General features: G+C 40.1%; 2 protein-coding genes across 2 annotated transcripts in view; one reads left to right on the top strand and one right to left on the bottom strand.

Annotated features, from left to right (window-relative positions):
- Positions 1 to 8,090, bottom strand: part of EXD1 (exonuclease 3'-5' domain containing 1) — a 36,665-nt gene extending 28,575 nt beyond the window's left edge. The window contains exons 1-2 of the mRNA XM_052647218.1: positions 7,958 to 8,090; positions 486 to 554 (exon numbers count right to left, since the gene is read on the bottom strand). Coding sequence (XP_052503178.1) covers positions 486 to 554; positions 7,958 to 8,090 — 202 coding nt within the window. The remainder of the gene's footprint in view (positions 1 to 485; positions 555 to 7,957) is intronic.
- A 2,849-nt stretch (positions 8,091 to 10,939) lies between these two features.
- Positions 10,940 to 23,201, top strand: part of CHP1 (calcineurin like EF-hand protein 1) — a 34,006-nt gene continuing 21,744 nt past the window's right edge. Inside the window, exons 1-2 of the mRNA XM_052646518.1 lie at positions 10,940 to 11,230; positions 17,379 to 17,451. Of these exons, the coding sequence (XP_052502478.1) occupies positions 11,164 to 11,230; positions 17,379 to 17,451 (140 nt within the window). The 5' untranslated portion in view covers positions 10,940 to 11,163. The remainder of the gene's footprint in view (positions 11,231 to 17,378; positions 17,452 to 23,201) is intronic.

Genomic DNA, 23,201 nt, shown 5'->3' on the forward strand with positions numbered 1-23,201 from the left:
GTCTCTCTCATTCCAGGCGGAGTCTTTACTGTCTGAGCCACCAGGGAAGCCCCCTTACCCTTTGTTAGGTTTTCAAAAATCCAGAACTAGACTTGGGTTCTGAAACATTTGGCTCCAAGGTTTCAAACAGTGTACTGTGGATGTACTATGAACGTGCGGTGTTAAACTCACTTGTTGAACAAGATAACTCCTCTCTGTTCAGACTGATAATTCTGCTTGCAAACTGACCTCTAATATTGAGAACCAGCTGTCCTCACATTGTAAAATCAAGATGATTAAAATTCTTTAAAGACAGTTATGTTCACAGTACCTACTACAACAGTAAGATAAGGGACACTTCTCAAATACCAACTTTAAGAGTTCATAAGTGCAAGACAACATCTTGAGCCACCCCCTCACCACCAAATATTGGAATGAGGCAGAGCAGTGAGCTTCCTGCTACTGCAAATCCTGATATCAGCAAGTAGGAAACATGAAGCTCTCACCATTCACAATCTCATGTCCAAAAAACATCTTCACTCCTGGGACACTTAGACCAGTCTCTACGTTCTTCACTGTTATAGAAAACAATTCATTTAATTAATTAAAAAGTAATATTCCCTAAAACTGTAAGAAAATATGATACCTCTCAAAATTGCCCAAATCTGAATTTTATAAAAATCACCAAATTATCTTCCCTAATAAATAAAGAGTCAAAGCTAAAATATAGCTAAATTACAAAGCTATAACATTGAAACAAGTAGTATAAAGAACAGAGGGAACCCCAGAATGATCAAAGATCATTCACTGAAAGAGCTGTAGTAATAGACCAAATTTAAACTTCTGCCAAGAATATTCTAAGGCCTTTGGAGCTAAAGACTATCCATTTATTATATTTTTACTGATTTTTTATTCCACCTAACTCCAGAAAAAAATTTAAGGCATCTGACTACTTCTAGAGTCCACACCCTTTTCATGCTACATGCCTGATCTATGAATTTTCAGAGACAACAGCCCAACTCCTGGCCCAATTACAGGCTCTTCCGTGAGGAAGTAAAGGATTTAGAAGTTCAGATGTCATGTTTACAACACTGTCATTTTTTCTAGATGGAAATGCTCACAGCATCTGTATATCTCCACATCTCTCAGCAACTGAAAACAATGGAGTTTCACTCTCACTAGTCCATTGAATATATTCTTTGCTGTTGTTGCTGTTCAGTCACTAAGCCATGTCTGACTCTGCAACCCCGCTGATTGTACCACACCACGCTTTCCTGTTCTTCACTATCTCCCAGAGTTTGCTCAAATTCATGTCCATTAAGTTGGTGATACTATTTAACCTTCTCATCCTCTGCTGCCCTCTTCTTTTGTCTTCAACCTTCCTCAGCAGCAGGGTCTTTTCCAACGACTCAGCTCTTCAAATCAGGTGGCCAAAGTACAGGAGTTTCAGCTTCAGTATCAGTCCTTCCAATGAATATTCAGGGTTGATTTCCTTTAGGATTGACTGATTTGATCTCTGTGCAGTACAAACTCTGCCGACTCCCAAAAGGCTTCTCCAGCACAATTCAAAAGCATCAGTTCTTTGATGCTCAGCCTTCTTTATGGTCCAATTCTCACATCTGTACATGACTACAGGAAAAACCATAGCTTTGACTATACGGACTGTCTAGGTTTGTCATAGCTTTCTTTCCAAGGAGCCAGTATTTTTTAATTTCATTGCTGCAGTCACCATGTGCAATGATTCTGGAGTCCAAGAAAACAAAATCTGTCACTGCTTCCACTTTTTCCCTATCTACTTGCCATGAAATGATGGGACAGATGCCATGATCTTAAGTTTTTTGAATGCTGAGTTTTAAGCCAGCTTTTTCACTCTCCTCTTTCACCCTCACCAGGAGGTTCTTCAGTTACTATTCACTTTCTGCCATTAGAATGGTATTATCTGTATATCTGAGGTTGTTGGTATTTCTCCTGGCAATCTTGATTCCAGCTTATAATTCATCCAGTCTGGGATTTAACATGATGTACTCTGCATATAAGTTAAATAGACAGTTTCAATATACAGCCTTGTCATACTCCTTTCCCAACTTTCAACCAGTCTGTTGTTCCATGTAAAGTTCTGACTGTTGTTTCTTGATCTGCATATAGGTTTCTCAAAAGACAGGTAACTGGTCTGATATTGGTTTTCTGATATTTCCATCTCTAAGTGTTTTCCACAGTTTGTTGTGATCCACACAGTCAAAGGCTTTATTATAGTCAATGAAGCAGATGTGTTTTTTTTGGAATTCCTTTGCTTCCTCTATGATCCAACAAATGTTGGCAATTTGATCTCTGGTTCCTCTGCCTTTTCTAAACCCAGCCTGTACATGTGGAAGTTCTCAGTTCATGTACTGCTGAAGCCTAGCTTGAAGGATTTTGAGCATAACCTTACTAGCATGCAAAATGAGCACAACTGTACGATAGTTTGAACATCCTTTGGCACTGCCCTTCTTTGGGATTGGAATGAAAACTGACTTTTTCCTGTCCTGTGGCCACTGCTAAGTTTTCCAAACTTGCTGACATATTGAGTGCAGCACTTCAGCAGCAGCATCTTTTAGGATTTTAAATAGCTCAGCTGGAATATATTCTGAGGTCAAAGATCACCAACTGCCTATTTGTAAAATCCCCCGGAAGTTTACTATCTTATATTTGGCTCTCATGCATCCTTTGACAATACTGTTCTCTACTTTCTTGACTTACAAGACATTCTTAGTGTTTATTTCCTTTCCTACTAATTATCCAGAGTCATCATACTAAGCACCTAAGCGAGACATCATGCTAATTAATTGCCTATGTTTAATTATCCAGTAACATAATGAGATAGGCATTTCATTATCTTCATTATGGAGGAATCTGAGGCTCAGAAAGGTTGAATAACTTGCTCAAGGTCACACTACTAGTAAAACAGTCAGGATTCAAACCCAGGCCTCAGTGATTTTAATATGCATCTTGTAACCAGCATTCCAGCGTCTCCCTGATTTGCTCCTTCTGGTTTCAGCTGCCTCTACCACCATTGCTTGCCGCTTACACACTGACAGTCCCTAAGGTTATGTTCTTCATCCTTCTACCTTCTCCTTGAGTGATCATATCCACTTCCTAGTCATCCTAATCCCTCATTTTTACAATATGGATTATTTCTCTGAGGCCCACTTGAATTTTCAACTAATGGCAGACTTACTGCAAGATTTTTCAAACTGATCATTACCTTCTTGCAGTAACCAACAAACCTGTTCCTCTTCCCATTTCTATCAATAACAGTATTATATGTCAAATCTCAGTCATAAATGTAGGAGTCATTTTCCATTGCTCTTTGACTATCTAATTGATTACTAAATTACTAATCCCCTCTCTTAAGCATTTCTAGAATCTGTCTTCTCCATTCCTTGACAAGATTAAGCTCTGACTCCCATTACTTCCTCTTTACTGGGTCCCTTGATTGCCTGAATAGCTCCCTGTCTATTCTCTTTGTCTCTTGTTTCTCTCTACTTCAAAGTTTCCTTCACACTGCTATCATAGTGATGTCACTCCCTGCTTTACCCAAATTGTACATAAAATAAGTAAATCCATTCAATTCATTCATTTAGTCATGTCCAACTCTTTGCAGCCCCATAGATTGCAGCAAACCAGGCTTCCCTGTCCATCACCAACTCCTGGAGCTTGCTCAAACTCATGTCCATCGAGTTGGTGATGCCATCCAACCATCTCATCCTCTGTTGTGCCCTTCTCCTCCTGCCTTCAATCTTTCCTGGCATCAGGGTCTTTTCCAAGGAGTCAGTTCTTCACATCAGGTGGCCAAAGGACTGGAGTTTCAGCTTCAACATCAGTCCTTCCAATGAATATTCAGGACTGATTTCCTTTAGGATGGACTGGTTGGATCTCCTTGCAGTCCAAGGGACTCTCAAGAGTTCTCTCCAACACCACAGTACAAAAGCATCAATTCTTCAGCATTCAGCTTTCTTTATGGTCCAACTCTCACATCCATACATGACTACTGGAAAAACCATAGCTTTAAGTAAATAGGTATAAAGAAATACATTCAACTTCCTTAGGAATATTTTTTTAAAACATGTCAAAATGAAATATCACTCTTTGCGTATAATACTAACAAATGCTGAGAAAAGATACACATTTGCATTTCTTAAAAACTCAAGGCTAGGTTATTTACTGAAATTCACTCACACATTACTAGTAGCAAAGTAAAAACACATAACCTTTTGAAAAACTATTTAGAAACATGCATCAGAAACATTTAAAATACCTGTAATTTTCACCCAGTATTTTCACTTCTAGGAACTATTCCTAAGACAATAATTATAAAATATAACAAATATCAAAATGTATTTTATAATTATAATTCATTACAACTCATAATTATAAAATATACAATTGTATTATAATTTACTATAATTTATAATTATAAAATATTACAAATTTTTTAAAGTTTTAAAGCTTTTCATTTTAAAATGTTTAGCCATTATACTGAAGTTTCAAATAATATAAGAAAATGTTACACTGTTAACTAAAAAAATGCGTATATGATATACCCAATTTCTTAAGTCAAGTACATTGTTGCTGCTGCTGCTACTTAGTCGCTTCAGTCGTGTTCGACTCTGTGTGACCCCACAGACGGCAGCCCACCAGGCTCCGCCGTCCCTGGGATTCTCCAGGCAAGAACACTGGAGTGGGTTGCCATTTCCTTCTCCAATGCATGAAAGAGAAAAGTGAAAGTGAAGGCGCTCAGTCGTGTCCAACTCCTAGCGACCCCACGGACTGCAGCCTACCAGGCTCCTCCTCCGTCCATGGATTTTCCAGGCAAGCTCAGTCGTGTCCGACTCCTAGCGACCCCATGGACTACAGCCTACCAGGCTCCTCCGTCCATGGATTTTCCAGGCAAGAGTACTGGAGTGGGGTGCCATTGCCTTCTCCATCAAGTACATTAAAACTATGTAATTAAACACTAGAAAGAAATATACCACAAATTTCATCAGAATTGAACACTCTGTTGAATGAGCATGTGGCATTTACTATTATCTACTTGGTGCCATTTATTCAGGCTATCAATGTGCTCATTCTCCCCAGACAGCGGTGTCTATTAAATTTCCAAGACATCTCTTTAAGATAAGAAACAACCCCCTACCCTATCTTTCCTCTTCCTCCTGTGTTTAATTCCACCAGCTACTACCATATGCCCTTGAGCTTTGAAGCCACATGGTGAAGATGGTACTACAGAAAGATAAAGAACAACTTTGGGGAGAGTCACAGTAGCTCTGGGATACCTCTCTTCTTTTACATGATTTGTTTAGGCCACTAGAAGTGAATCTGTTTCTAGCAGCTGAGTGCAGTTCCTAACTGATATAGCATTAAAAATTTCAGGCAAGTAATTTGAAAATCTATATGACTCCCATTTAAAAGATATTTCAGACTGTTCCTCTTTGCTTTCAGAAGTTCCAAATGTTATGACATGTGAGGTCCTTCTGATCTGCCCCATGCTTATTTCTCTTCTCCAGCCTTATCTCTCACCATATCCTCACACTGAAATTTATTTAGATTGTCTTTTGAGGTTTTTTTGGCTGCACCATAAGGCATGAAGATTCTCAGTTCTTTGACCAGGGATAGAGCCCCTGTCTTGGGCAGTGGAAGTGAGGAGTCTTCACCACTGGACCTCAGGCAAGTACTTAACGTTTTCTGAATGCACCAAGTTTTCAGTTCTCTACTTTTGCATATGCTGCTACTTCTTCCTATAACAATGGTTCTCTCAAAGTGTGTTCCCCAGCACAGAATCAGCATCACCTGGAAACTTGTTGGAAATACAAATTCTTGAACCCCACTTAAGACCGTAAGACTCAGAAACTCTTTGAGGGGGTGGGAGGCATCAATCTGTGTTTGAACAACTCTTTCAAGTGATTCTGAAATATAGATGAAGTCTGAGAATCATTGGCTTAAAACAACCTTCCCCGCTTTTCCCAACCAGTTAACTCTTGTGAAGTTACATCTAATTCCAAATACATTTCCAACATCAATTCCTCCTTTGGGAAGCATTCCTCACTGTCTCAGATCTAAATTAGAAACTTTGTGTTTCCATAGTATCCTGTGTGTCCTTCTATCAGAGGATATCACACTGCATTATATCTTTCTGCTTATTTATCTGTCTCCTTCAGTTCAGTTCAGTTCATTTCAGTTCAGTCGCTCAGTCATGTCTGACTCTTTGACACCCCATGAATCGCAGCACACCAGGCCTCCCTGTCCATCACCAACTCTCGGAGTTCACCCAAACTCATGTCCATCGAGTCACTGATGTCATCCAGCCATCTCATCCTCTGTCGTCCCCTTCTCCTCCTGCCCCCAATCCCTCACAGCATCAGGGTCTTTTCCAATGAGTCAACTCTTCACATGAGGTGGCCAAAGTATTGGAGTTTCAGCTTCAGCATCAGTCCTTCCAATGAACACCCAGGACTGATCTCCTTTAGGATGGATTGGCTGGATCTCCTTGCAGTCCAAGGGACTCTCAAGAATCTTCTCCAACACCGCAGTTCAAAAGCATCAATTCTTTGGCGCTTAGCTTTCTTCACAGTCCAACTTTCACATCCATACATGACCACTGGAAAAACCATAGCCTTGACTAGATGGACATTTGTTGGCAAAGTAATGTCTCTGCTTTTTAATATGCTGTCTAGGTTGGTCATAACTTTCCTTCCAAGGAGTAAGCGTCTTTTAATTTCATGGCTGCAATCACCATCTGGAGTGATTTTGGAGCCCCCAAAAATAAAGTCTGACACTGTTTCCACTGTTTCCCCATCTATTTCCCATGAAGTGATGGGACCAGATGCCATGATCTTAGTTTTCTGAATGTTGAACTTTAAGCCAACTTTTTCACTCTCCTCTTTCACTTTTATCAAGAGGCTTTTTAGTTCCTCTTCACTTTCTGCCATAAGAGTGGTGTCATCTGCATTTCTGAGGTTATTGATATTTCTCTTTACTAGTCTAATTTTTTCAAGGATAGAGACCATATTATTCTTATCCATATCCCTGGTACCCAGCACTGTACCTGGGATATAAAACTTAATAAATGATTACCAAATGAATTAATATTGCAAAAGCCTGATATAGTCCCATCCTAGCCTACAAAAGTTTAACTAATAATATGGCTTAACAATAATACTAATCTCTCAAATGTCACTTACACATTTCAGTTGTGAACTTGAAACTTACTGTGCCAGGAAAACAACTACCCTAATAAGTCAATATTCTAGCTGAATAAGAACCCTACATTGAGGCTTCAAGGTGAACACATGGAAGAGGCTAAAAAGGTGGTATGCTTAGACACAGTAGAAACTCTGAGCCTGTTCCCACAAACCTTGCCCTATATATCTCCTCCACCTGGCTGTTCCTGAATTATATCCTTCATAAAGGAACTGGAATTGAAAGTGGGAGGTGTAAAGGCTACACTGTGACCATGAGGATAATAGGCGATCACTGAAGTGGCTGAGTAGGAGCACAAGATGCCTTATCTCTCCTGGAATCTTTCAGCCACTGCACTATTTCTCAGCAGTCTACCTCTGGGCTTCTTTGTGCATGACAAAAATTAAACCCTTACCATCTTTGGAATTCGTCTGTTGAAGCTAAAAGCAATTCTATCTAATACAGTGTTCATTTTTAATTTCAAGGTGCATATGGAGAGAAATTAAAAGATGTACCCAATTTTAAAAAAACCTATATACTGAAATTTTCCACTATCATGTCAATAGAAGTACAGAGGTGGACAAGCCAGCATGCACAGTCATATGGCTCCGTTAGGGAAAATAACATTCTAATCTTCCTCCCACCTTTCCCCTAAAATAGGAATAATGCCACTCTTCCAGTTGCTAAGAGAGCCCAGAATCATCACCCAAACACACTTATTAGTCTCCTAGAAGGCAGGAGATTATGAGAAATAAAATGAGACCTTTCTTCAGAACAACAATCTTGTCAGGGTCCACATGCTGCAGCACTCCTTCAAAAATGCCACAAACTAATGTGAGTCTCACTCTTCTCCACAAAATCTGGTTGAGGAAATGGTAGTCACTGCTGAGGTCCATGCTATTTGATTCCAAAAGGAGTCTTCAAATAATCTTCTTTAATATCTAAACCCTTGAAAATAAAAGAGATCTATGATTTTTTTAAAATATTTTGGGAGAAATGAGGTTATTTTTCCTTTCCTCATACTTGGGACAAGAAAAATAAAAATATTCGAGTAATTCTGCTTATCGTTTATAATTATAATGAGAAAAAGATCATTGCAAGTATCATCTCTAACTTATACATGGGAAACTGAAAACTATACGACTTCAGGCAAAGAGGGTTTGATTTCTTTGTCTGTAAAATGGCCTAATATCACCTATCCTTCCTTAGCTAAATGGAGCAAGAACATTTAGAGGCCTTTCAAAAGCATATACATACACCATTTTAAACATCAGCCAAAAAACTAAAAGATCAAAGGAAAAAACAAATGATATTGGCAAACACTTGACAACACATGTTGCAATGAATTGTTTACCCAGAAATGTCCAGGATCTAATCTCTTCTGGATATAACCTCTTCTAGATTAATAACATTTCCAGAGTTTCACACTGTTAACAACGAAAGAATAAGTGAGTTAGAATTATCACAATTTCTGCATTACCAATCCAGTTGCCATGCCACTCTGAGGGTCATTCCACCCCACCCTAGCCACAGCTCAGGGACTGGGCTGCTGTGATGTCACCAACCAGTCATGTGCAGTCTGACAGATTAAACCATCACATGCCACACAATGGTTTTCTAAAATTCAACTGTTTTTGTAAAAATGATGTATGCTCATTGTAAAAAGGAGAACAATGCAGAAATGCACAAAAACTTTATCTTGCAGAAATAACTATCATTCACAGTAGATACTCTTATATTCCTTAGTGTAATACTGTAATTTAAAAGATGAATTCTTTTTTTAAAAAAAGACATTTTAGAACAATCCTGTTATTTGGATGTCTTTGTATTTTGAACCTCAGCTAAGTGTTCCTCCACAGTGGTGTAAATTTAAAAGTGGCTTGCCTTCACCACACTTGGAATAGTCAACTAGTGAATTTTGCAACTTAGTTTAATTACAAAACATTGACCAAATAACTAAGGCCCAATTCATCTAGGAAGAAGGTGAGAAGTTACATAGTGTTTTTAACCACATAAATAACTTACACTTTAATATTTTAAGGTCTAGCAAGTGTTTTCACAACTGTTATTTGTTGCCCACAACTGCCTGATTTACATATGTAGAAACTGAGGCTTAAATTAAGATTTAAGACACTTGCCCAAGGTTAGACAGCTAGAAAGTAGTGGAACCTGAACTAAAACCAGGCCCCTAGTGGAGATGAGTCCAGTACCCAGTGTTATGCTTCCAGAGGGAACACAGAACAAGTCACTAGAGTGCCTGGAAAAATCATTCTTCCTTGTTCCAGTCAATCCAACAAGCAAAAGGGGAATTTTTACAGAAATAAAAGAGAATATAAAAATGGAAAAAACAGCCCTTACTAGAGACAAAAATTAACTTACATTTTAAAAAGATACGTAAGACATAAGCTTGTGAAATGCTTGAGGAAAGAGGAAATTTAAGAAATGTTAAAGTAAATCAGAAAAGCATTAACACAAAGCAAAGATAGCTCTACTGCGGACGACTGCAAAAGGTAAGATTCAAGATTGGTAAGGAGCAAGGTCAGGATCCAGAGATGGGCTTCACGGCACACTCAGAAAACGGACACTCAAGTTGCTGACAACACAGATTTTTCTACCGTACTTATACTCTCAAGAAAAAAAGAAGCTCCTGTGGCCGAGACGGGCATATCCAACATGTCACCCTTTGGTGATGAAGGCAGACATCATTAAGTCAGAGGAGGCCAAGTCAATCATAAAAACAACTCAGTAAAACTGGAACCTCCGTAACCTAAGCTGACTACCAGACCGCTAAGAGAGTCTTCTAGGGCTTAAGTACTAAGTGAGATCTGTCAGAATTTGGTTCTTCTGTAAGTGAAACCAGTTTTGTACAAAATAACAGGGGTGGCAAAGGCGTGTAAAGGCATTGAAGCCACAGCAAATGAACTGATTCTCCTGAGAAGGTGTACTAATTTGACAGGTGGCTTTAAACGTTTTCAAGAAAACAAACAAAAATATGCCATAAGAACCAAATGCAAATTCCCTCATTTTTCGGGCAAAATGAGAAACTCGTTTAACGCCGTTTAACGGCGGCCATACGTTAAAAAGTCTGTCCTCCGCCGTTAGGTTTTTTTTTCTCCAACGGAAATTTGTGCCTATTTCAGCCAAAGGGTAAATTCCTCGAGCTTCAGTCTTGAACTGAAAAGAGAAGGACTGCTTTTAAGGAAGAAATCTCGGGAAGTTCCAAACCCTCAGCAGCAGTTACCAGAGGGCAATCCCGAAATCAACTGGAGAAAAGTACGCAGCTCGGGCGCTGACACTCTGGAGCCGACGCCTGCCGATTGTTTCCCGAGGAGCCAATCGGCGCGCGGTCCCGGGACTGGCTCGCGAGCTCCCCCTGCGGCTTGGAGGAGAGAGAGCCTCCAGGAAAAAAAGGTGCAATGCAACTCCCAGCATGCAGTTCCCAGGAGACACACCCTAGCGTTCAACCAAGCCACGTTTTGCCTCTGTTTTTGTTTCTCTCCGCAATCCATACTAACTGTAGGGTGGGATTTCTAATGTTAGAGTTCTGTGAGAAACAGGTTGGCTACACCAACTGCCACAGGTCAGTGTGTTGTAAAACAGTGGCGTTGCCCTTTTAGTTGCGGGCTCTAGGGCCAGCGTGGCATTGCCCCTTTAAGACCGGTGGCATCATGGTTCCGGGGGCGTGGTCCGCTTTTAGTTAGACCCGGCCGGGTGCTGGGCTAATTCATTCGGGGCTGGAGCTAGAAACGTCGACGTCGGCTCCAGCGCTGAGCGCAGCCTCACTCCCAATTGGCTGGGCCTCCGGCCTGCCCATCGCCGCGCACCACCCCTGGGTTCCCTTCGCAGTCCGCAGTAGAAACACTGCCCTCTCCCTTCTTTGACCCCGGCCCTTCTTCCCCTTCGTCCCTCCCTCTTACCGCCTCTGTCGCTTCAGGCGCCCCTGCTCGCAGCGGAGCTCCCGACTTGGTGATGGGGTCCCGGGCCTCCACGTTACTGCGGGACGAAGAGCTCGAGGAGATCAAGAAGGAAACTGGCTGTGAGTTCGGGTAGCGGGTGGGAACGCGGCCGGGCGCCTCCGGCTGGCCTCACGACCAAGGGCGACTGTCGCTGAGATCTGCAGCTGGGGTGCCGAGAGGTTGGGGGTTCCTAGGCATCCTCCAGCGCTGGAGTTTCGGGGATGATGGAGGACCTGTTCTTACAGCTAAGGCTACCCGCGGTGGGACTCTGGCTCTTGTGCGGCTCCCCTTCTCATCAGACAGGAGTCGCGATCACCCGTAAATCACTGATCCCGCTCTTTTCTCCTTCCCCTGCTCTTGAAAGTCTCCGAACTCTTTTCCTTTGTCTTTCCTCGCACCAAACTTAAATTCAGGATCTCTGGATAGGTCCTGTAGAAAACATTGTCTTTCCTGTGACGTTTCTAGACAAGGAGTTAAAACCCCTGACAACTGTGGGAAATCAGACAAATTCTTGCCGCAACTGGAAAAATAAATCCAGAAAGTGAGATCGTGTAGTAAGGTTTTGGAAAACGTGACCTGGTGATGGAACACCGTAAAGAACCAGGGGTCTGAGAGTATGAGATTTCTTTCATTCTGAGCTTGTGGAGAAAAAGTGCAGTTGTTTTGACTACCAGTTTTTTATTTACACTGAGGATGCTGGCTGTCCTAATTTCAGATATATTGATTTTTACTATGCTGGTGTATTTCATGCAGTCGCCATGGAAATTGGATGTGCTCCAAAAATTTCAGTGAATTTGTAGAGGAACTGATTTTTATAGTCTAATCTCTTCCTCTGAATCTGAAAGGGGCAACAGGGTTTTGTGAATTCAGAAGCCCTGTAAAACACCATGGTACATTTGTGTAGCCCTTGATAATGGATACAATATTTCTCAGTAATCCATTATGACTCTTGTATTTTACATGAGTTATGTAAGCATCTGGGCTCTGAGTCTTCATAATTTCTGTTTTTGATAATGAGATGGCCACAAAATAATTCAGTGATTCATTCGCAGATAATATTGAGTGCTGGGGGAACCTCAGAATCACCCAGGCAAAGGTGGCCTGAGATCAATTGAATAAATACTGTCCCATGCTTTCTGATAGCCCAGCTTTCTAGAATCTTCAGGTTGGAAGGGATGTTATTTAGCCTCATCCCTTGTCATATTGGCTTACTGTTTTCAGCATCTCCTAACTTAGTCATTAAGCCTCTCTATAAAGATTTTAAGGAGCTCACCACCTACCAATGAGTCCTTTTTATGATTTTGAATGAAGACAAGAAAGTAGGTAGATGTTTATAATGTGCAGTACTTGTTTAGCCACTTGATCTTGTGGTCATTTTATTACTTACTCTGATTCCAAGAGTAGAAACATAGATGGTTTGGATTCAGCAAGCATTTTATTACATCTTGTGGCTATGACCTCTGGCCACACTTGTAAACATAAGAACTACTTTAGGTCTAAGGTGACACCAGAATTAAAGCATTCTTTCTTAAAATAAAGAGTCACATAATGAGGGAGTATAAACCAGAGTGCTGGTGGGAAAAAGCTGTTTTTCCCTCAAGAGGAAAGGAGCAGTAATCCCATTCTGGTTTTATTACATTTGACCAAATGAAAGTGGCCTTGATTGCCTTAGGACTCTAGGTTTTTTCACTGTGTGACTGTGAGAATGGAGTACTCCTGTAGAGCTATTTTCTTAGTTGCCGAAAAGAGAATCAAGCCTGAGGGAGAGTCTCAGCCACACCAGGACAAATGTACATATTGAGCCAGAAAGCGTAATGAAACAAGTACTTATTGAATTTTTGCAGTGTCTATACTCAAAAGGAAATGGCAACCCACTCCAGTATTCTTGCCTTGAGAATCCTGTGGACAGAGGAGCTTGGAGGGCTGCTGTCCATAGGGTCGCATAGAGTTGGACACGACTGAAGCAATTTAGCATGCATACCTGCATTGGAGAAGAAAATGGCAACCCACTCCAGTATTCTTGCCTGGAGAATCCCAGGGACAGAGGAGCCTGGTGGGGTGCCATCTATGGGGTCGCACAGAGTCGGACACAACTGAAGCAACTTGGCGGCAGCAGCAGCATACTCAGTACGATAGTGGGTATTCAGAATAGGTAGTGACAAAAGATGCCCACAACCACGTCATGGAGATAAGCCCACAAGAGTTAGGATTAGCATCAAACATAAGATACTGAAATTGTGTAGCACCCCTTCCAGAACTCAGGGAACAGTCATTGTGAACTGGCCTTGAAGAGGATAGGAATTGGGCCGTGATATATGCATCAATTGATTAGATTTGGATAAATTAAGCTAGAGCATTTTGAGTGGCTTCCAGGCATGTCCCCTGACCTGCTACACTGTCATTCTGCTTTGGGAGTTGAGCTGTCAGTTTATCCAGTTAGTGCCATCAGTAGAATTGATTTTTAAAGCAATAGTCTTAGCATGATGCAAAAGGTTTAGAAGAATAAAAACAGCAAACACCTGAGGGTGGGGTAGAGTGATGAAATTAGCCCTGTTTTCCTCTGCTTGTTGTTCTATAAAGAGTTTGGGGGACTGTCATTCCGAAACACTTCAAGTTAAGAACAAGACATTTCACTACTCCCTTTGCAAGAAGAAAATGTACCATAAATAAGTAAAATTGACTTTATATGCAGTATGAAAGCTTTGTATTTGTAAGTCTAAATTGGTTAGAATTCATATATGACTAGTTTATCTGGTATTTGAAATGTAATCTCTTAAGTGTTTAGAAAAGTACTTCTAAGTAAGAATTCCTTGTACACCTTTAGTTTCATCATCTGTAAATGAGAATAAAAATAGTACAACTTTTTGAATTCTTAGTGAGGATTAAATGAGAAAAATTATGTAAACTACTTAGAATAGTGTCTGGGTATGTAATAAGTACCAGATGCTAGCTATTTTCATTTTGAACTATAGGTAACAATCATCTTATTGTGAAAACACTATTACCATATGCTAGTTATAAAAACCATGTCTAGTATGTAATTGGAGAGGTGACAGTATTTTGCACTTTTCCTGTTTGCGGGGGACATTGGACTAGGAATCAGGTTTTCCCAATTTGAAGAAATAAAACTTTGGAAGGAGTAGAAATCTTGACATATCCAAGAGTCTAAAAAAAAATACTGTCCAAAAACACGAATTGGCATAAAACATTTGCAATATTGTCTTAGTTCTGTTACCTTCTTTCACACTTCAGCATTTCCATAAATTAAAGTCATTTGAGTAAAAGCTGTCACTAGGGGAAAGGTCACAGTGTCTTAAGAGTTTATGAATCTCCACCCTTAGTTCACTTAACTATATGGCAATAACCTGGCTGTGAATTACTTAAAACCTTTACAACAAAAAATAGCCACATAATCCTTGAGGAACAATTCACACCAGCTGGGTAGTGATAAATTCCAATTGATTTATTTTTAGTCTCTGTCTTCTGGTATGTGTCACGTGATATGGCAAAGGTGCTGAACAGGTTTGGGAAGTAAGTTCTACAGGCCAGTGAGGTTCTGTTTGTTTGAAAGGGTGTAGTGATCATGGCACTAGTGTGGATTTCTCTGTAATTGGAACAAAGAGCACAAGCCTGGCAAAGGCAACTGCTTGAGAATAATTTCCTGAGCTAGAATGTAAGTGGAAGTTCAACTGAAGGCTGTTCCTGCCTCATGATACTGGACACATTCATGGCCCTCAGCTGCCTTGCTGTAGTGCCTGAGCGCTCTGTCACTGCAGAAGACCCTGCTGTCTCCCAGCTCCTACTGAAAGAGCATTGCACATATTACTAACATTTTCAGCTGGTTTGGATTAAGTGATTTGCAAAGCTCTGTACCTCCCCCTCCCTACCCCCCACCTTTTTATGATGAAAAATTTCAAACATACAGAAAAGTTAAAATAGTATAATGAACATCCATATAATTCAACATTTTAATTCAACAGTTGTTAACATTTTGCTATATTTGTCTATTTGTGTGTGTGTGTGTATATATATATTCTTTTTGATGAACCATTTTAAAGTTGCAGATAGCCATACTTTTCACCCCTTAAGCCTTAAGCATGTATTCCTGAGGACAGGGATTTGTTTCCTGCATAACCACAATAACATAACCACAGTACTATTATCACACCTAAGAAAGTTTCACTCTGGCTAGGAAGACTGAGGAATTCGGGTGTTGGGGAGACTTTTCATTATGTACACTTTTTGTACTATTTTTACCATGTGGATAAATTGTTTTCTCAAACTAAAAAAAACCTAGTATAAAAAGAAATACAATTTGAATGTGTTCATTGTTAAAAGTAACCTGAAGTATAATACTCTAAGTATTAAAAACTGACCCCGTGGGCTAAATATTATGAAGTTATTAAAAAGCACTCCAAAGCAATATAGAAAAATAATGAATTAATAAATGAAAAATAAGCTATTATAACTATGTAAAGTGCACAAGTGACATATTAGGTAATATACAAAGACATGAAAACAGTGGCATTGATATTGTAAACAAATTTTGTCTTTCCAAAAAAATCTTTTGAGAAAGGTAGTCATTCTTGAACCAGCTTATTTTGTGAAAACTAAAAAAAAAACTTTAGTTCTAGAGCAACATTTGAGGCCTGAGGCCAAAGCCTGTTCAGGTTCCTGAAGAAGACGGTTGTGGCTGGCAGAATCAAGAGAAAGGTGGAGATTAATTAGTACAGCAGTAAAATTTTACCTGCAGGCTCACAGTATTAGGATAATGATAATAGCTAACCTGGCATGCTTACCAGGTGCCAGACGTTGGCCAAGCACTTTTCTCTCCTGGACTTAGTTAGTTCACTGCACAACCCCATTCACTCAGCCCTCATTGGTGAGCCGGGTTGCCATGATTGGAATCAGAATCGGTCAGCCTGACTCTCAGAGGAGTGTTTACTGAGCTGCGCACACCTGCCTTTCAGGCAGAAAAGTCCCCACCGGCTTCCTCAGTGTCTGGGCTCCTGCTGGCTCTGCCCTGGCAGGGGTGGTTCTGCCTCCTCCTCTGCTCCCTGCTCTCCTTGAGAGCTAGTACAGAACAGAGCCCAGGCTGGCTTGAAACCTGAGGCTGAAGAGTTTACTGCTTGGCCCGGTGTGTCCTCTCATACTAGCTTTGGGCCACTCACTTCCTGTTTCTCCTGCGCGTGCCCGTGTTAATTTTGTCCCATTGTTCCCAAAACTGCGAGTGGATTTCTGTTGCATGAGCTGGGGGAGAACAACTATCAGAACTCCCTGAGCCACCCCTCTACCCGTGAAGGTACAGCCTAGGACAGAGTCCACACTGGTCACACCCTTTTTGGCTGTTGTCTTTTTTCCTTTGATAACTAATTTTTTCCCTCCTATCTCCAGTCTACCATGAGATTAAACTATTTCCCAGAAATTCCTTTTTGCATTTTCAAAGTTTCATTGTCTACCTGTGGTTAGTGCCTCATTTTAATTGTCAGCTTGTACCTGAGTTAGTGCAAAATGAGGAACAAAGTAACTTCCTGGTATATGTCATCTGAAGATAGCACAACCATTTTACAGATTGCCTAATTTTCTTTCTTAGAGCGCATTCCTTTACTGGGAACTCCGTGGAGCTCATGCAGTTGCAGAGAAAGAGGCTGACCCAAGGCTGTAGTTATCTTTTACCCAAAGATCAGCCCTGAGGGAAAAGATAAAAGTCACTGATGCTTGAGGAAAAGTAAACTAGATTCTAAAAATACTGTCTGTTTCACATGCCCCAGTCCTTAATTCAGCACATGTTACCTACCCAGCTGTGCCAGTCTGAAACACCAAACTGATTAATAGGGATGCGTTTTTGATCAAAGCTGGAATTTTCATACCTTCTAAGTCAGGGTACTGAAAGGTGAAAGTTTCACACTTTCTTTTTAAACTAAATTTAGCTTTGTCTTATTAAATCTTAACCAACTGACGTTTAACAGAGTCTTAATTAAGCCTAGCCTTCACTCTTGAGAATCAATTTTGTTTACTCTTGATTTATTTTCTAACTCCTTTCATTCTTTCTGCTTTGACACACTAGAGGTGAGTTAGTTGAGACATCGCACCACTTTACTGACTTTGAAGCATTTAATGGTGAGCTGGGACCAAGAGTGCAGCTGGTTTCCAAAGGGTCACTCACATTCAGGTTCAATTTGAGCAGAGGACAACTTCTCCAACTGCAACTAATTCTGTGTTCTTCAGTTTCCCACAGTCAGATCACCCGCCTCTACAGCCGGTTCACCAGCCTGGACAAAGGAGAGAATGGGACTCTCAGGTAGGTATTTCCTTTCTTTATTTCCTGCTAGTGGCTGAACAGCTGCTTTTATCCAGAGAGCTGACATCTGGCAGGCAGAGAGCAGGGACCATTTCTTCACGCATCTTGAAGTGTTGTCGATCCACGAGAAAGTTAAACAGAACAGTGGATTTGCATTTATCGCTAGGTGCTTGCTGCTTTACCCACGCTCTCCTTAGTTTGATTGGCCATTACTCTGGTCCTGGAAATGTACCTTCGGGAATTTCAGCTCTCTCTGCTTGAATTTTCCCACAGCCCTTCCCCAAACATGTTAGCTTTCAGGAGGCTGATCCATAGCAATCAGAGGTGGTCTAAGTTGTTTTGTCCTCTTTTCTCTAATTTCTCAACTCAACCCAACCCCTAGGGTACATCAGTTTATATGTATTAATGTTAGATAAGGTGGTCAGTATATTTATCTAGAGCAGTGTTTCTCAACTAAGGGCTATTTTCTCGAGTGGCCAAATATCTGGAGACATTTTGGATTGTCACAACAGGGGAATGCTACTGATGTCTAGAGGGTCAAGGCCAGGGATGTTGCTGAACATCCTACAATGCACAGGACAATCCTTCCTAAATGTCAGTAGTGCCAGCGTTGAGAAACTGGTCTAGAGTAAGTATATGACTTCAGATTTACTGTAAAGCTCTTTCATTTTATATTTGTAAATGTCTTGTCATAGTCAAATGAAATATCTCCGGAGCACCACCTCCCAACCTAATTCTTAAGTAGCACCTAACTCTTGTTACTATTGTTTCTCAGCTTTGATTGACTGATAGAACAAAGCTGTTTGCCTTTCTGGTGGATGGCAAGAAATAATGTAGGCTTCTAGCACAGGTGTGGGCTTAGCATAAAAGGGGAAAGAATATAGTTGCTAAGCCTTTGTGTATAATCCTCAGGCAGAAGAGCTTAGAAATCTATAGGACCATGTTTGTTTAGAGCCATGTCTGGTTTTGCTGGAAGCTGGAGTTGACCAAGATCATGCTGTCCAGTCATTAAAGTCAACGACTATGGAGTACCTGTCATATGCAAAGACCATACTTGGTACTTTGTATTTTTAATTTAATTTTACTTTTGAGGCAAAAGACACATAACATAAAATTTACCATTAAAAAGTGTCCTTTTTAGTGGCATTAAATACATTCACAACACAGTTTAATACGTTCATGTATTACCACAGTCTAGTTCTAGAACATTTTCATCAGCTCAGATGGAAACCTCATACCCATTGAGTAGTCACTTCCCATTCCTCTTACTATGGACATTTCATATAAGTGGAATCATACAGTATGTGGCCTTTTGTTCACTCACTCTTTGATTTTACATGGTGTTTTCAGAGTTCTTCCATAGTGTGTATCAGTACTTCTTTCCTTTTTATGGCTGAGTAATATTCCATTTTGGGCTTCTCTGGTGACTCAATAGTAAAGAATCCACCTGCCCGTGAAGGAAATGTGGATTTGATCCCTGGGTGGAGAAGATCCCCTAGAGAAGGAAATGACAACCCCACTCTGCTATTCTTGCCTGGGAAATCCCATGGACAGAGGAGCCAGGTGGGTTACAGTTCATGAGATCGCAAAAGAGTTGGACAGGACTTAGCAACTAAACAGCAATAACAATATTCCACTGTATGCATAGACTATATTTTGTTTGTTCATTCATCATTTGGTGGGGATTTGAGCTGTTAACATCTTTTGCCTATTATGAAAATTTTTGTGTGGACTTATGTTTTAAGCATATAAACTTAAGCATATGTACTTGAGCATATACCTAAGAGTACAATTATGGGTCCTATGATTATTTTATGCTTAATTTATTGAAGACCCACCAAATTATTTTCCACAGCTCTGTACTATCTTACATTCCCACCAGCAATGAAATGCAAGTTCAAATTTCTCCTCATCAGCACTTTTTTTTTTAATTTATTTTTAAAATTGAAGGATATTTGCTTTATAGAATTCTGTGGTTTTCTGTCATACATCAACAAGAATCAGCCATAGGTAGACCCATGTCCCCTCTCTCCCCAACCTCCTTCCCATCTCCCTCCCTACCCCACCCTTCTAGATTGTCACAGAGCTTATGTTTGAGTCCCCTTAGTCATATAGCAAGTTCCCATTGTCTATCTATTTTACATATGGTAATGTAAGTTAAATTCCATATATATGTGTTAGTATAAGATATTTATATTTCTCTTCCTGACTTACTTCACTCTGTATAATAGGCTCTAGGTTTGTCCACCTCATTAGAACTGACTCAAATGTGTTCCTTTTTATGGCTGAGTAATATTCCATTGTATATACGTACCACAGCTTTTTTATCCATTCATCTGTTGATAGACATCTAAGTTGCTTACATGTTCTAGCTATTGTAAATAGTGGTGCAATGAACATTGGGGTACATGTGGTTTTTCAATTTTGGTTTCCTCAGGGTATATGCCTAGGAGTGGGATTGTTGTGTCGTATGGTGGTTTTATTCCTAGCTTTTTAAGGAATCTCCATACCATCTTTCATAGTGGCTGTATCAATTTACATTCCCACAGCAATGCAAGAGGGTTCCCTTTTCTCCACACCCTGTCCAGCATTTATTGTTTGTAGACTTTTTGTTCATTAGCACTTATCGTCTCTCTGTTAATTTTAGTAGATGTGAGTGGTAGATCATTTTGGTTTTGACTGCACTTCCCTAGTGGCTAGTGATGTTGAGCATCTTTGTGCTGCTTGACCATTTGTATGTCTTCTTTGGGGAAATGCATATTCAAGTCCTTTGCCTGTTTTTCAACTGGAGTTTGTCTTTTTTGTTGTTAAGAGTTCTTTTATATCTGAGATACCAGACACGATTTGCAAATATTTTCTCTTATTCTCTGAATTGTCTTTTCACTCTCTTTCCAGTGTTTTTTGAAACATATAGCTTTAAAAGTTTTGAAGTCCAGCTTACCTAACTTTTCTTTTGGTGTGCATGCTTTTCGTGTTGATTCTGTGAAACCGTTGCCAAGTCCATGGTCATGAAGATTACCCCTATGTTTTCTTCTAAGAGTTTTATGATTTTAGCTCTTATATTTAGGTCTTTGATTCATTCTTCATCACACCATGCGGACTGTGAAATCTGAGTTCCCCTACCAGGATTTGGACCTGGGCCCTAGCAGTGAAAGGGCCAAGTCTTAACCACTGGACCACCAAGGAATTCTCTCATTTTTGAGTTTCTTATTTGTATATACACACACAATTTTTTGGTATATTTACACAAAATGGAAAAAAAAAAAAGCAGGCTTCCCTGGCAGTCTAGTGGTTAAGACTCCTTGCTTCTACTGCAGGGGATGCAGGTTCAGTCCCTGGTGGGAGAACTAGATCACACATGCTGTGCAGTGTGGCAAAAAAAGACCCAAGCAAAGCAGTGTTGTGTGTGTGGCAATAGATAGAAAGAAATATAAGAGTCAAACCTTATTTTTTGACCTGTGGATATCTAGCTGTTCCAGCAACATTTGCTGAAGAGACTATATATGTTTGTACTTGAAAAATAAATCAGACTAGAATATATCTATATTTCCTTAAGGTCAAATACTTGAACAATTTACTTGAGCTTGGGATTACGTCTTTCTCATAAATTTAGATTTAATCATTAAGTGAAGATACAGAATTCACATTAGTTTTGTGTCCTTTTCTTTTTTCTAGAAAGTAGGTGTTTTGTAAATGTGTATATTTTAATCACTTTCATGGTTTGCTGGAAAAAAAATGGAACATCTTTTGTAAAAGGAGGTGTTTTTCCTCAGAAAAGGTGAAACTTTTCATGTGTCAGCTAGTGTTACCTGCTCCTTAAAATGTAGGCAATATTTGCTCAGCCCCTAAAACGTAATTTCACACTCTATGTAAAACCAGTGAACTAACCCACTCATTTGATGTGTATCAATTAAATACCTGTGATGCACTAGACACTGTTTCTCTTCTGGTTTCTACAAATTCTTGGTAAAGGAAAAGGTGGTAGGAAGTGATGGGGTAATTTTTTATTTCATGGTTACCTAGATCTAGCTGACTTTTTTGTATTCAGCTTTACAAAGTACTTGGTCTAAATTCTGTGCTTTGATCTCTGTCATGGATGTGGATGAAAATGTGGGGAAAACCCCAAGCCACCTTGAGTGCAAGAGAATGTTACCCTGTTGTTCTACACAGTAAACAACTGGCATGTTCAGTCAACCCTTGAACGAGGCAGAGTCAGAGACGGTGGCCCTCTGCACAGTCAAATCTGAGAATAACTTGTAGTCTGCCCTTAGAGTACGCAGTTCCACATCCGCAGAGGCATCCAATGACGGACCTGTAACACTATGATACTGGCTATTGAACAAATCGCACATAGATGGAACCATGTTCAGGGGGCAGTACGTAAATCATTTTGTTGTACCCACCCATTGTCAGGAATTTCACACTGGCTGTGCCTCCTGACAATGGCCATCTCAGCCTCTGGCCATCTTGTTAGATTATCTTCCCCTTTCTCTCCCTCCAGCCTTAGAGAATACCCGGTAAACTCAAAATTCTTTTTTTTTTTTTTTTTTCCAAATTCCTTTATGGTAATAGAGTGATTTAGCTGTCTCCTTTACTGCCTTTAGTGCCAGACTCAGCTCAAGTCCTGTCTTGACCTTTCAGTAACCCATCAGGGTACTCAGCTGAATACAAGTTACCTCCAGTCTTTTGTTACCTGTAACAGACCCCACTTTCCTAAGAAAGTTGTTAGGAGAAATTTTTTTCTTCCATATTTTCTTCACTTTCTTCTCCCAAGATGCTTCTATGTCTGGGGCTTGAAGCCAGATTCTCCAGAGTGAGAGACTATAGTGTACCGTCCAAGACATTCTGTACTCCTTTTTTAAAAGTGTCAGTCTGTGGGAGCATGAAGCAGAAACTATGGAAGGCTTTGGTTAGAAATGGAGCTTCAGCAAAGTGCTTTCAAAGGTTCAACCCCAAAGTATCTTTTATAAAACACTACGTCCATGGCCTACCCATAGGTATTAAGTTAAAATGATTGGTAATCTTCAGATTGATATTTCGTATACTATAACTTCACAAATCTTACTTTCTTCAGGTGCCATTATTTTGAGTGAAAGATTTCTATCTCTGCCTTTGAAATTGGTCTTTGAAAAGGCAACTGGTCTTACAAGGTGCCCTGAAATGGTCCTTTGTAGGTCAGGACAAGGTGAGAGCCTGGTCATTATCTGAATACAAAGAAGGCTTCTTTTGTTTAAATATCCTTGAAAAAGTGAAAGTGACCTTTGAAAAGGCAACTGGATCCGTAAGATGCCCTGAAATGGTCCTTTGTAGGACAGGTCAAGGTGAGAGCCTAGCCATTATCTGAATACAAAGAAGATATCTTTTGTTTAAATATCCTTGGTACTGATCTAATCTATGGGGTTAGATGTCAGGATAATGACTACCCTTTGGGTTGGGGATCAGATTGACACAAAGGGAGCATGAAGGAAGGAAGGAAGGACAATATCTGGGTCCTGATGGTGATTGATTCCTTGATTTGGGTGCTGGTTATAATCTGTGCTGGTGAAACGTCTTCATACTGAATGCTTGTGATTTGTACTCTTCCCTGTATGTAAGTTATACCTCATTAAAAGTTCACTTTAAAAATATCCTGTGCATTGAGCAAGTTTAACATTGGATCTTTGTCAGATACTTTCTCTGATGTAATACCATGATGAAAAATATTCCTGGGTATTAAGTCATGCAGGTTAAATTGACTCTAGGGAGCAGTA

The sequence above is a fragment of the Budorcas taxicolor genome, chromosome 10, assembly GCF_023091745.1.
Source record: "Budorcas taxicolor isolate Tak-1 chromosome 10, Takin1.1, whole genome shotgun sequence".
In the NCBI taxonomy this organism is placed as follows: domain Eukaryota; kingdom Metazoa; phylum Chordata; class Mammalia; order Artiodactyla; family Bovidae; genus Budorcas; species Budorcas taxicolor.